Source organism: Vombatus ursinus, unplaced genomic scaffold, assembly GCF_900497805.2.
Source record: "Vombatus ursinus unplaced genomic scaffold, bare-nosed wombat genome assembly UNPS02014809.1, whole genome shotgun sequence".
NCBI lineage: Eukaryota > Metazoa > Chordata > Mammalia > Diprotodontia > Vombatidae > Vombatus > Vombatus ursinus.
In genome coordinates this window covers 7,122,843-7,138,134 of record NW_020954587.1, presented here as the reverse complement: position 1 = coordinate 7,138,134, position 15,292 = coordinate 7,122,843, and the positions used below count along the sequence as shown (strand labels likewise).

Below are 15,292 nucleotides of genomic sequence, written 5' to 3'. Positions count from 1 at the left end.
ATGTTGCTGTCTTTATTTACAAGGTAATTAGTTGAAAGTATAGGTATAGTTCATTTTACCAACAGGCATCCTCCAAATTTGCATATAAAAAGAGTAATATTTAAAATTGGCCAGGATAGTTCATTATTTAAAGGATTCATGGGAAAACCTTTGTAAAGGCACTATTCATGAAAGGAATGGCCTAATTTTTTTGGGGGGGGAGGACTATACTTGCAAATGTCTAACAGATAAGGCAACTGGTTACAAAGTATGAACATTCAAGAGAGAGATTAGAGTCATGTATCTATAAATTTGGGAATTATATGAAAAGAGATCAATGAAATCAAGAGAGGGTACAGAGAGAAAAGAGGGCCCAAATAAAAGCCTTGGAGTATACTCATGGCAGCAAAGAGTATAGTGCCACATAAAAACGAGAACAAATTATCTAGGAGAAAAGGGCAGTCAACACTATCAAAGACTAGAGAAGGATGAGAATTAAGAATAGTCCAGAAGATCTGGCAAGTAAGAAATTATTGGTAATCTTAAAGAGAAGGTTAGGAGTCTGCTATGTGAAGGAAGAGATTTAGGATGATAAGGGAGGATAAAAGGAGAGATAGGGGATGGGGGATCTCTAGGTATGTCTGCAGAAGAGGAGGCAGTAGACGGAAGTGGCTGAAGATGAGAGAAATAGGGAGAGACTGAAAGGAGATGGAAGAGGAGAGAAGGAAGAGGGTAAGAGAATATGAGAAGGAAAGGGAAAGCAAAGAATAGAGACAGGAAAGGGGAAAAATAGGGTGGGGAAGATATGAGGGAAGGGAGAGACAAGAGACAAAGAAAGGAAAGAGAGAGAAGCTCAAACTGGAAAGCTCCAGATGGAGATGGATGCAAGAGAACAAGTAAAGGGAGTGGCTTTGATTAAGGAGGAAAGATATCTCTTCATCAGAGAAAGCAAGATAATATTAAACAAAGATTTGAGGAAAGGGATAGATAAGAGGAAGCTCACAATGGATGACAGTCAGTGGAAAGAATAATGAAGCGAGTGGATAAATATATAATAGTAAGTGAAGCAAGAGGATCTGGGTTTGAATTTTGCTTTGGCCACTTACTACTGGGGAAATCTTGGGCAAGTCATTTCACCTCCCTGAGCCTCAGTTTCTTCATCTGCAAAATAAGAGGGTTTGACTAGATGGCCCTTCAAGCTCTCAATCTAGAAACTGTTATTGTTTCTATTTTCTGGGTAAAGTAGGAAGCCAAGTCCTCTGCTGAAAGCAGGTGAGTGAGGTAGATGTGGTTTATGTGTGTGGAGGTGATGTGTGGGCTTGGAGGAAAAAAAGAGAAGATTTGAAACAGCTGCTGCAAGAAATGTGATGACTAATTATGGAAAAATAAAGGGACTGTTATGTAGTAGTGAGGATCAGCTGAGACTAGATACATTTTAGGGCACCTACCTGTAACAGCTGTCTGACTTTCGGGAGCACATCTCTTAGAGTGTAAAAGGTGAATGGAGGAGGTGATCCAGACTTGGGGTTGGAAAGGCAGAAGCAGGGCCAAGAAAAGGGTGCAGGGGATTTGAAAGTTAAAGACTTTTAAAGAGTAAAAGCTGAAATAGTTAACTATAGGGCCAAAACATTGGAGTAAAAAGAGGCTTCAAGAGGGAACAATATGCAGAGGTTGGAAAGGCAAAGTGAAAGTGGCACTAGCAAAGGCATGATAAAGGTGTGAATGAGCAAGATAAATGCTCAATGAAACAAACTACCTAAATGGAGCCAAGTGTCCTTGAGAGGAAAATGGAAATAAGAGCTGGATAGGTGGAGTTTGACATAAGATGGGGAAACAAGGTATCTTTCCTCAAATCCCCAAATAAGAACTACTTGATTGTTCTTCTGACTACCTGTGTTCTAGTCTCCTAAAAGAGAGTAAAGGGACATGGGAAGGGACTGAGGATCAATTGGTATAGGAAACACTTGGATGAAGAAATTCCATCTACTAATGCAGGTTGACACCTTCTCTTCAACACAGTCTCAGCCCTAGGTGTGTCAGAAGGAGGACTCTAACTCTGAGGCTACTTGGCCTCAATGCCTTTACTCTCTGCTGAGTAAAAGTAGAGAGAAATTAGCAACGACCAGATGCAAGTAAGGTGTCTATGGATTTTCTAATTCTAAAAACAAATGAGATGTTGCTATATCTTTCATAACTTGAGAGAGAAGTCTTTTAGCTTTTACTGCTTCCATAATTTCAAGACTAATCCTTCCTGAAAGGGAGATTAATTTCAAGGACGATGTAATATACCTCAAATAAATAATATATAACATTCTTTAAAAAGTTAATTCATACTTTCATAACAATTATCAAGTATTTTAATTTTTATCTAGCTATCACTTACCTAAACTGTTTCCAAAATCCTCTTGGTACGTAATATTGTAATCTAGAAGCTGCTAAATGACCAAAAATGACCTGAAGATGTCTTAAAACACCAATATTGTATTCCTTTCTGTCTTCAGTTTTATTCAATGCTGGTTTGTCTTCATATTGATGAGGATATCCAAATACATCATCTCGGGGATCAACATTACTCTAAAAAAAGCCGAGGATATTAAAAAAAAAAGTGAAAATGGTATAAATGGTATCTTGAAAATGTTTTAATTAGTGCAGGGACAGGCACATTCACTAATCGTATTTTACATTTGTATTATAATCCTTATTTTCAAAGCACTTTAAAGATCAAGTTAGGATATATAATATTTATATGAAACAAGCACTCCCATTTTATAGGGGTGTTGTTGAAGGTCCCATTTGTTACAGGTCATTTATAGCATTAGAAGGCTAATCTTTGCTTTAGAGGATTAAGCTATAAGAGCTCTTCAGCTATATTATTAAAATACTCAATGATTCACACATTTTAATTTACATTTAAAAGAACAATAGTTGATGATAGTAGATGTCAATCTAAATGGACTTTAAAGTTTGCAAAACATCTCCACTTAACTGATACAATATCTACCTCTACTGTTATTTCATTCTTACCGCTAAAGAAACAAAAAAGATTAGAAGTTATATAATTTAGTCTAGGCCACATAGTTTTTAAATGTCAGAGGCAGGATTCAAACACAAATGTCTTCTGATTCAAAACAGTGTTCTTTCAATGCTGCGTCCCTTATTTCAGCGTGTCTTAATTAAGCAAAACACTGAATAAAACATTAAAAAAAATTTCTGATAAATCCTCAAATAGAAGAAATACTTTTGCCTAGAAAGTACTTAATCTCATCCTGTCGTGAAAATGCTTCACAATACATTCTATTAAGAAAGCCAGGGATATCGTGTATAAAACTAAATGTTTTTTTAAAAATATATGGCAGATTTTCCTTATAATCTTTCTACCATTAATTCAATGATTATGCTATAAAAAGAGGTATTGATGAAACAAAATAAGCAATAAAGCAAGGGGTTACACACCCTCTTCTCCCAAAAGAAAAATCACAGGTGAAAAAAAAAGCAGTCATATACTGTGGACATAAATCTAATTCCCAGTTCTGACCCTGAAGAGTTGTTTGATTTAGGCACGTTACTTAAATATTCTGGAGCCTTGGTTTCCTCAATAAGAAAAGTAGCAGAAATAATATTTGTCTTACCTACTCACAGATTTTTTGTGAGGGAAATAATTTTTAAACCTTAAGAGTGCTAAAGAAATATGAGCTATTAAAGGCATACCCACAATTCTGAAATGTTCTTTGCCTCCAAATTGAGCATTAATTTTTTTTTATTTTCAGAGAATCAGCATGAACAGTGGCGGGGGCGGGGGGGGGGGGGGGAGAGGGGGGAACCGGGACCACTGCATTGAAGCCAGATGAACTGTCTTTCTATCTTGGTTCTGCTAATTTGCTAAGTTATTTGCCCCCTTTGGCATCCTCAAAGTCCTCATCTGTAAAACAAGGGGGACTGCCAAGGAAATAAAGGACAAGAACAAAGTTCTAACATATGATATATTCATATCAACCTTTGTTGTCATAACAAAGAATTGGAAACAAAGTAACCATTGTTTTGAGACTGGCTGAAAAAAAGTGGTAATCATATACAATAGAATATTATGATGCAGTAAGAAATGATGAGTATCTAAAACTCAGAAAAACAAGGAAAGATTTGTATTAACTGGTACAAAGTAAAATGAACAGAACCAAAAGAAAATTGAACAAAAAGAAAGCAATATAAATGAAAAGTTCACTAAAAGAAAACCAAACACCGAGCCACTGAGAAACCAGTAAATAGTCTGTGAGGACAAATGATGAAATAAATTCTCTTCTCTCAGAAGAGAAAGGATGACTATTAAGGCACAAGATTGTATACATTGTCAGATGGAGTCACTGTGCTGGCTGTTTTATGGAATTCCTTTTTTTTTTTTTTGTTACAACGTAGGTTTCATTTTGGAGGGATGAGAGAGAATTTCTAGAAACAACTGGAATGGAAAAACAAATGGCACAATAAAATTGAGAACATCAAATGGAGGGAAGGCATTAGGACTTATTCTGGCTCTGAATCATGTGACCCTCTCTTTTACTCTCTCCACTGCTCCTAAAAGAAATTTTTATATGGTTCTAGCCTGAACTGAGAATGCTTGGGAGGAAAACTTTATTTTGATTACAAGCCCTCCTATTTAAGACCTTGATGATATTCTTGTCAAGATACAAAAACATGCTTCTCTTTTAAAAGAGGGAAAGCTAAGTTATGGTTCCTAAGGACAACCTGTGAGAAGAGTTTACAAAATGAACAGATAGTGCATAGGTGGGCATAAACTAATCAAAAGAATAAGAATAAAAAATATTTAACTGACAATATTTTACTTAAATGTTTTCAACACTATACCATTTAAATTCTTAAGTTTTAAGTATATGGGATAAGTTCATTCTGTTGAACACTTTCTAATTTCTTATACTTACTGTTCTTTTCTTGTCTCTGACATACTGGTTGTGTGACACATAGGCATACCACTTTGTCTCTTGGTGCTCTAGGCAACTTAGATTGTAAGTTGAAGAGAACTTATGGCCCTGCAGTGGAAGAGGGAGTTTCCTCCTCTGGGAATTGCCCACACCAACAAAACCTTAAGTCCAGATCCTTATCCTATCTCTCTTAACATAAAATAATGTATCACTAACCATAAAAGCAGGAGAGTAGCTGTTAAGGCAAGTCAAAAGCTCATGAAGAAAGTATGATAAAAAATATGAATGGCATTTTAGTCTGTGCTACCTAACATCATCTATATGCCACTAGTGTTTGGATTCTGTATGAAAACTGAGAATAATTCAACCACAAATCCTATGGAAAATATAGAAATCCTAAAGTAGAAGTACTAGTAGTCAGAAACAACTCAACTCAACATACATTTATTAAGTATCTCTTACGCATAAGGCATTGTGCTAGGTGCCAGGGATACAAAAACAAAAACGAAATAGTCCTGCTCTGTAGCAGCAGCTTTGAAGTGCAGTGGAGAGCAAGCTGGATCTGGAGTAAGGAGACCCAAGTTCAAATTCAATCTCAGATACTTACCAGCTATGCAACCCTGGGCAAGTCACTTAACCCTTATCTGTCTCAGTTTCCTCAACTGCAAATGTGGATAATATCACTACCTCCCAGATTTGTTGTGTCAAATGAGTTATATGTAAAGTGTTTAGCAAACCTTAAAGTGCCATACAAATGAGAACCAGTATCATTACTAGCATTAGTGCTGTATAAAAACATACTCAAAAACACAAATATCAAATGATGATGAATTAAAATTTACCTCATTGTCTTGCTTCTCATCTCCAGACATATCATCATCTACATCACTGCCGGTGCCTTCTATTGCAAGGATACCATTCCTGATGGCGGGAATCATATATAGTTGCTGGATGACTGAATTCATATAACAAGTAGCACCAGCATTTTTCAGACCCACAAATCCTTTTGGTGGTCGAGGTCCAACAGGTGGCAGATATTCCCATTCTGTAAGTGCCTCACAAGCTGAGGGTGATTAAAACAAGTTGTCACAAGATGACCAAAGTTCTATTGTTACTAGGAAGTTCTAACAAATTTACAAATAATCCTTTTAACAACCCTAAGAGTTAAGTATTATCTCCTTTTTGCAGATCACCCCCTGTGTTTGAGTTTCCTTAAATGGATTCTTCACGGTTAGATGGCTACTTATAAGAACTTATAAGTTCTCCTGACAGCCTAATGCATTATACAACTGGGTCCAGAACTGCTCAGCCTGTGATATGTAACAGACAATGCTGTATGCACTATTTTGTTACCTAAATTTGAAGGCTACATCAGCACACTCATCCATGACCTATACCAACTAACTGCCTTGGAGTACTTTGGCACTATTTGCACTCTATGGCCCAATTATATTAAAATAGCAGGACCATCATAGAATCACAAAATTTCAAAGCTGGAAACAATTTTCAGAAATCATTTTATTTCTATCACATATGAATGTGAATTCCTCCTATAGATATTCTAAGGGCAAATGCGTATTATCTACCCTGAGTAAATGATCATATCCTCAGAAAAGGAAAAACACAAATGCACACAATTTCCTGGAATCAGGCCAGGAAATCTTTGTGTCACTAATAATTGCATAAATGTATAAAAAGCTGAGTGGTGAAAAGAAGTAATTTGGATTTAATTCTGATTAGTACAGAAGAAATGACTTCTGATTTGGAAGTAACAGAATTCTTCAAAGAAAGTGACTACGTCATCTTAATACTAAATAGCAGTTAAGGAAGGGGATGGTGGGCAGTAAGATATGTATTCTGAACTCGAGGAAAGTAGATTTTTAAAATTTCAGAGAAATGAGATATGCTCTCATGGCTTTACATTCTTAAGGGAAAAAAAGTTTCAAAAGTAATGACATGGTCTTAAAAATGATATTTTGACAATACTATTAAGAAGGGAGCTAATAAAAAAAAGGAAAAAGAGACCAAAAAGCCTCCAAAGAGTCTTCTCTGATGAATTTAGATTTTAAAAGAACATGTATAAAAGATGGCAGGAAAAGAAAAAAATTAAATAAAGACTTCCCCTCCCACAGGTAAGGACAATAAAAAGAGCTTAAAAAAAAGGTAAGTCTAGAAGAAGAAAAGTAATGAAAAACAAAGCCTCTGGCTCAAAGCTAGAGGCATCACAGCATAATAGATCGAGTTATTTTGATTCAGAACCAGAAAGAACTGGGTTCAAGATATGCCTCTGACAAATACTAAATGTGTGACTCTTAGGCAAGTCACTTAAGTGAACTTAAGTTCACTAAGCTGAAGTTTCAACTGAAACTCCATTACTAGTTATATAAAGAGACAGATATACAGACAAAAAGAAGCACACATGTAGATTCCCATTATAGCTAACATCAAAGAATCCCATCCTGTGTCCTTTATCTTGTAAATGTTCATTTTTGACAAAGCTACCAGAACATCAAGGGGTGTCTGATCAATAGATAGGACCATTATCACTCTTCGTTGCAGAAGAAACCTAAAATTGAATTAATTTTTTGATAGTTACAACTGATTCACTGAGCTTAGAAATTAACCTTCAAATTCCCCCCCCCATGTACTGTTGATTAACTACATCTCACTTATCCCATCTTCTTGCAGCTGTTGCTGGAACATTCTTTGTCAAGTTCTACACAAAGAAAGGCAAAATCAGTCCCTGCCCTCAAGGAGCTTACATTTTAATGGGAGACAACATGTAAACAGATAGAAACACATAAGATATATACAGAGTAGACAAAAGGTAACCTTAGAAGGGAAAGTTATAGTAGCTAGGGAGACAAGGAAAGGCCTCCCTCCCATAGAAGGTATCATTTGAGCTGAGGATTGAAGGAAGCCATGGATTCTAAGAGGCAGAGGGCAGGAGGCAGAGGATTTTGTGCACAGGGAATAGCTAGTGCAAAGGTATAAAGATGGAGCATTGTGTGAGGAACAAGTAGGCCAGTATATCTGGAGAGCTCATGAATAGGAGTAAAGTTGAAGACTGGAGAGGTGGGAAAGTGCCAGATGTCTGAAGAATTTAAAATGACAAAGGAGTTTATATTTGATCCTAAAGGTAATAAAAAAGTCATTAGAGTTTTACTGAGCTGGGGATGACAAATTCAACTTGAGGCTTTAGGAAAATCCGACTAGTAATTTGTGGGCAATGAATTAAAATGGTGAAAGACTTAATTCAGGGATACATATTATAAGACTATCGCAGTAGTCCCAAAGATGATGAGAAACTGGTAGCTATGTGAGTAGAGAAGGAGAAGAAAGACATTATGAATGTAAAAATAAGAACCAGCAACTGGAGTTGAAAATGACATGGGAGTCTGTGAACCCAGATGACCTGGAGGATATTGGGGGAGGGGAGAAAGGGAATAATAATAATAGCTAAAATGTCTATCTTGCCCACTCTGGGCCAGACATTGTGCCAAGTGCTTTATAATTATTTTCTCATTTGATCCTCACAACAACCCTGGGAAGTAGGTGCTATTCCCATGTTACAGGTGGGGAAACTGAGACAAACTGAAGTGACTTGCCCAAGGTCACACAGCTATGAAGTGTCTGAGGACAGATTTGAACTCAGATCTCCCCGATTCCAGGTTCAGTGCACTATTCACAGCATCACCAAACTGCTAGAAATGATGAGTATTATTTTGGACATGCTGAATTTGAAAGACTCAATAAGCAGTTGGTGATGCAAGACTGGAATTCAGAGACTAGGATTAATATATAGATCCGGGAGCAATCTGCATGGAGATAATGATACCATGGGAGTTAATGAGGTCGCCAAGTAAGAAAATGTAGAAAGAAAAGAAAGCCCATGACAGACTCATAGGAGACGCTCAGTTACTGGGCATGACATGGATGAAGAGCCAGGAAAAGAGATGAAAGGCACAACCAAACAGGTACAAGATACAGAGAGAGCACTATAATGAATACCTAAGAAGAGGATTCAAGTGGAGAAAGTGATCATTGGTGTCACAGGCTGCAGAGAAGGAAATAAGGCTGTGGAGTGAGAAAAGTCCACTGGATCAGAACACATCAGCACTACTGGTAACTTTTGGAGATGACTGTTCCACTTCAGTGATAAGGCTGGACACCAGACTGTAGAGGGTTGAGAGAAAAGGGTGAGAAGAGAGAAAGAGGCACCACTTTCATGGCACCATTTCCTTCAGCTGAGAAGGAAGAGGAGGAGAGATGAAAGATGACAGCTAGTACAGATGGCAGGGTCAGGAGAGGACGTTTTAAGGATGAGAGTTAACTGGTCATGTTGGAAAGCAGCAGGGAAGGAACTAGCTGACAGGGAGAGATAAAAAATTAAAGCTAAAGGGGGAGATCACTTTGGGGTCTGATTACTGTAGAGTCTGGGATCAAGGGACTGGCCTTTGTGATTAGAGACTGGAGGTTAAGGAAGAGATGATAAAGCAAAAGACATGTGAGATGAGAAGACAAGAAAAGAGAGCTTTCATGGAATGATTTTATTTCCACTCAGACCACAATTCCATTGAGACTATTAGTATCTTTCAAAGAATGCTCTTTTAGATGAGGAAGAGGGCTAGAGGTAGGGTGGAAGGATGGAGGAGAAATGAGAAGGTTTGGATATTTACTGTGGTAAGTGGGATGGAGAATCCATTAATGAGTAGAAGAAAGAATGCCTTACTGCAGTGAGGTGCTAGTTAATATTAGAAAACATAAATTTGGAGGGGACCCAATCAACATGGTCACTGACTTCCTATAGCTCCATTCACATGCTAGTGAGCAGGAGATGGTAGGAGTCATCTAGGGTTGAGATTTGTCAAGGAGTGATAGGAAATTACACAAAAGAATAAGGGATTGGAAAAGAGTAGAGAGTAGAGTTTGTAGAGAGGCAGCTAGGTGGCTCAGTGGCTAGAGAACTGGGCTGGGATTGAGGAAGGCCCAAGTTCAAATTCAGCTTCAGACACTAGTAATATGACCCTGTGAAAGTCACTTAAATTGTTTGCCTTAATCCACTGGAGAAGGAAACAGCAAACCACTTCAGTATCTTTGCCAAGAAAGCCCTATGGACAGCATCAGTGTGCTGCCCCATGACCCATCAGGGGTCATGAAGAATTGAACACGACTGAACAACAAGACTTTGTAGAGTCAAACACCAAGAAAATGAGAATGGGAAGATGTGTAGCAAGAATAAATGTGATGATCTGGGAAAGTACTGGAGGATTTGAGAGATTCAAGGTGATGGTGAGGACAAAAAACAGGATACAGTATAGTAAAATATAGGAATAGATGGAATCATAAAAGATTAGAGTATCAATGTATCAACATACATTAAAATGTATGCTAATATCCACTAGTATTGAGAGCTGGAAAGGGAGACTATGAGTGAGGCATAATTTCAAAAGGAATAAATCAAAATAAAGCAATTTCAGTCAATATTAAGAAAAACTTTGGAGCTTCTAAAATTTAACAAGATGTCTATCTCCTGAGGTGACTAAAACTGTTTATGAAGAGAATGGATGATTATCCATCAGGAATATTGTATAGGAACTCCCTTTAACAGACAGCCAGCAGAACTAGATGATAAGTAAAGATCCTTCTAACAATAACATTCTATCAATCTGAATTGTAGGACTTGGAACTTAGGTGAAGTAGATTTGAATAGAAGCCTCAGGAGCTTTCCTATATTCATACTGTGAAAAGTAAATAAGTTTTAATGTCTTGAATGTAAGGCATATATTTTGCCTGCTCAGATTTCTTTTTGGCTTATTTAACATCACTGGCTATATTCCAGATAAATGAAATATTATTATAGCAGTGTCATCATGATTACTGTTATTAAAACCATTTCAACTATCAATTATCTGTGACATGAAAATGTAAGCATTTAATATGGAAAAATTTGATAACTGAGTGAATTCTTTTTTAAAGTTCTTAGCATAATGGTAGTCATTATGCATACATTTACTACAAATTTTAAAAAGTTCTTGCTAACAAGAAAATCAGTAAGGTGCCACTGTGAAAAATATTTGTGTCCAACAAAATAACCAATGATTTAAAGGTATTACGTACTAGTTATTGCTGTACCTATGTAATACATCTCTGTCAATGTGTCCACTATCTGTTTGAGATTTCTCACACAACCAACAGCTAATGCTACAAGCAGCTCAAAACCAGCATTGATGGTAGCTGGTGAACTGCAGACCGGTATGGCCTGCTCAGCTGGCAGTTCTCCATTTCTCATATATTGTAAGTAAACATTAGAGGCAGGAAAGATGAAGTCATCAATCAACTCCTGAAAAGTAAAAAAAAGAATGAAATGTATTAATAAGTGGAGTCAAAGAAACTAATAAATGTTTTAAAAAAGAAATTTGATAAAATTTTTTTAAGAATTAAAGAGAATGTATTACTTAGTAATACACATTCATAGCAACTGACACTTAAAGGTGTCAAAGGGCTTTTGTCGCAACAACACTGTGAGGAAATCAGTGGTGCCATTATTACTCTCATTTTATAGATGAAGAAACTGAGGTTCAGGGACTTACCTCTGAATACACTGGAAGTATCTGTAAAAATCAGGATTTGAACCTTGATCTTTAAATTCTAAGTCTAGCACTTTATGTACCACTTCAAAATAGAGCTTTTGTTCCATTTCAAAGCACTGATAAGTGTTTGTATTTTTTATATGGAAGAATTTTATAACATTACTATCAAATACTTCTAAAATTATTTAATTTTTTAAAATATTAAACTCCAGGTTTATTTCCCTTCCATTTCTAGAAACTGACATGATCTTAAATGAGATAAAATGATAACATATAGTTGAAAGGTATAACTATATAAATTCACATATACAAAAGCTTCCAAATAAGCACAAGATCCTTGCTTCAACCAGTAAATCAATAAGCATTTAAGTATCTATCTGCCAGGCAATTTATTAGGTGTCATAAAATTGAGATTGTCTATGTCCTAAGACAATACTTTTTACTATTACGAGTCAATATGTTCACAGATAAGTAAATAAAAAATATAATTCTGTTTGGTTTTTTTTGTTTTGTTTTTTGCTAGGCAATGGGGTTAAGTGACTTGCCCAGAGTCACACAGCTAGTAAGTGTTATTTGTCTGAGGCTGCATTTGAACTCAGGTCCTCCTGACTCCAGGGCCGGTTCTCTATCCACTACACCACCTAGCTGCCCCAAAAAATATAATTTTAAAGTGCTGTTATTTTGAAGGGCATCAACAATGGAGGAAATCAGAAAAGGCCTCCTGAAGGAGATGACATTTGGAGTAAGGTTTAATGGAAGTTAGAGTGTCCAGGATGCAGAGTTAAGGAGGAAAAGCATTACATGCATTCCAGCCTGGGCAAAGGTGGGGGGGGAAGGGGGGACGACAGGAACGGGGAGGTGGTGAGAGGGGTTGTGTGGGAAGAATGGCAAAATGGCCAGTTTGGCAGGACCATAGAGAACAGGAAGGAGTGTAATGGTGTATATATAATAAAACTAGAAAAGTAGATGGGGGTGGGGCATGGGGAAGTGAGGGAGGTCAGGCTATAAAGGGATTGCAATGTCAAACAGAAGCAAGCTAAATCTGATTGCAGAGGTTACTGAGTAGGGCAGCAACATGTTTAGAAATGAGCATTAGGAATATCCATTTGGAAGCTGTAGAGTAGATGGATTGGAGAAGAGTTGACATTTGCAGTAGGGATGGCAAAAGATGAGGACTTAAATTAGGGTAGAGGCCATGTGAGTAATGAGAATGGTTCAGAGGAGAGATCTGTTGTGGAGGTAAAAACCGTAAGACTTAGCAAACAATTACTGGGGAGGTTGGGGAGGGGAGGGGAGTGAAGAGTTGAAGATAATTCCATGGCTGTGAACCTAGAGCAACCTTGCCCAAAAGAGGGAGGTTCACAATAAGGGTGTGTTTGGGGAGGAAATGATGGGTTTCTTTTGAGTTACCTATAGGACATGCAGTTTGAGATGCATCTTAGGCAGTTGGTGAGGTGGGGACTGGAACTCAAGTGAGAGACTAGGGACTGATACGTAGATTTGGGGACCGATATGTAGATCTGGAAATCATCTTTTTAGAGATGACTGAAGCCATAGGAGCTGCTAATGTCAACAAGGGAAAGAGTGTAAAGAGAGGAGATGAGAGAGTAGTTAAAGGTGTCAAAAGTTGCAGAAAAGTCAGGAAGAGGTTTGATGTGGTCACTGAGAGCTCATTAGTAACTTTGGAAAAAACAGTTTCAGTTGGATGATCAATTCAATTCTGGTTGGAGGCCAGACTGCAAGGGAGTGGAAGGAAAGGAAGTAGAGGAGCAGAGTTGGTTGGTTTTGGTCCTTTGTGCTCAAAGAGGACCCAAGTGGCATCACTATGTTGGGGTTAAGGCACAGTGTGTCCAACTGTGGCTGACTGGATCAATATGGAGCTCAGAAGGTTCTACCACATGTTGGACACAAGTAGCCTATATGAACAACTGGAGGGGAGATATCTCTAAATTTGCATGTCTCATATTTCTTTTGAGCTATGGCAGTTCTGTGCAGAATACAGATGCAAGCAGGGAAGGACCTAGTAGATGAGAAAGAAAGGCCCAACTACTGGAAGAAATGGGAGGGGGTCGGATCAAAGGTGCATGGAAGGGGGGGGATGGTTAGCACAGCAGAGACTGGAGCAGAGAAAAGAAGGGAAGATGAGGAAGTTTATGGCAAATGGCCCCTAATTTTTCAGTACAGTATGAGTAGAGGTCCTCAGTTGAGACAATGGGAGTGGATGGGTGTGATGGAAGAGGCTTGAGGAAAGAAGAAAAAGCTTAGAGCAGCCTTGGAGGGAAGTACTATAAAGAATGAGTTTGGAAGTAGTAAAAGGAGTTCTTTGCAGCCATGAAGGACTAGTTGTGATGAGATAACATAAATCTGTAGTAGACTCAGGCAAGAAGGATGAGAAAAAAGCTATTAGATTTGCCACTGAAGAATGGGAACAGAAATCAACAGAAGAGTAGGGAAGTGAGTAGAGGTGAGAAAGCAGAAGCAATGAGTATAGATACAGGAAGATAAGTAAAAAGGATAGTAGGATGAAAACAAAGTTTTTTAAGGCTAGGGTAGCTCTTGGCATGTTTGAAGGTCTAGGGAGATAATGAGAAGATAAGGAGAGATTAAAAAAGAGAGTGGGAAGAGGCTAATTAAGCCCCAAAGAACAAGGAAGGAGATGGGATTAAAGAATGACTGGAGAAGTTGACACTGCCAAGGAGAAAGGTTATTACTTCCTATGAGAAGATAGGGGAGGATGAGATGAAATGTTTAATTTGGGAGGAGCTGAGCTTGTGAGAGGGAATTTGGGAGGAAATGGGAATGTGAGTGAGCTTGAGAAAGTTTGGAACAGCAACTTAGAGAAGTATGACAGAAGTGATTAGCGAAGACTAAAAAAATTGGTGTAAAGTAGTTTGGACCCAATTAAGTTCAGTTGTGTCCAACTCCTCATGACCCTGTGGACCATATTACACCAAGATTATCCATGGGGATTTCTTGGCAAAGATGCTGGAATGTTTTGCCATTTCCTTCACTAGTGGATTAAGGCAAACAGTTTAAGTGACTTGAGCAGGGTCATACAGCTGGTATCTGAGGTTGGATTTAAACTCAGGTCTTCCTGACTCCAGGCCTAGAGCTACATCCACTGAGCCACCGAGCTGTCTGCCAAATTAAGAAAGAATAATAAACTTATAGAGAATCCAGTCAGGACCATCATGTAACCTTCTCCAGCAACATTCAGCAGCATATGAGCAGAAGCAGGGAAAGTAGCCGGTAATAGGAATAACAAGTTGGAGTCTGAAACAGGATGAAACAGTGGCAATAGGTCAAGAAGGCAAGGTATATATAAAGCTAAATTGATTAACTAGGCTGTGTAAATTCTGAAGTGAGAAAAGTGAGGCTAGAGGAAAGGTACTCATTTGGACCATGCAGGTGATGTGTGGAGTTATTAGAAGCTGTGGTGATATTAAAGAATGGGTTGAGGAGGAGCTAAGCACAGGGGGAGAGGGAAGAACAACAGATTATAGTCAAGAAGAGGAATTTTAATTAGAGAGGTGGCATGTTTATTGGTGATGGTGAGATCCACAATATGATCATCTCTGTGTATCAAGCAGAGTGAATATATAGACTGTAAGAGTCAGGGTTAAGTTGGGAAGTAAGGGTATTTGAAGGAACTTTGATATGTATGTGTGTATGTATGTTGTGTGTGTATGTATGTCCACCCAAGTAAAGGCGGGACTTATAGGGGATGGGAAGACTAAGAGTCGGCTATTGAAATCTTCGAGAAATGAGGAAAATTAAGCAGTAGTAATA

At 37.9% G+C, this 15,292-nt stretch overlaps 1 protein-coding gene across 1 annotated transcript in view; it reads right to left on the bottom strand.

Moving 5' to 3' along the window:
- Positions 1-15,292, bottom strand: part of USP9X (ubiquitin specific peptidase 9 X-linked) — a 254,417-nt gene that overhangs the window by 27,737 nt on the left and 211,388 nt on the right. Inside the window, exons 30-32 of the mRNA XM_027875459.1 lie at positions 11,046-11,253; positions 5,753-5,973; positions 2,363-2,553 (exon numbers count right to left, since the gene is read on the bottom strand). Of these exons, the coding sequence (XP_027731260.1) occupies positions 2,363-2,553; positions 5,753-5,973; positions 11,046-11,253 (620 nt within the window). The remainder of the gene's footprint in view (positions 1-2,362; positions 2,554-5,752; positions 5,974-11,045; positions 11,254-15,292) is intronic.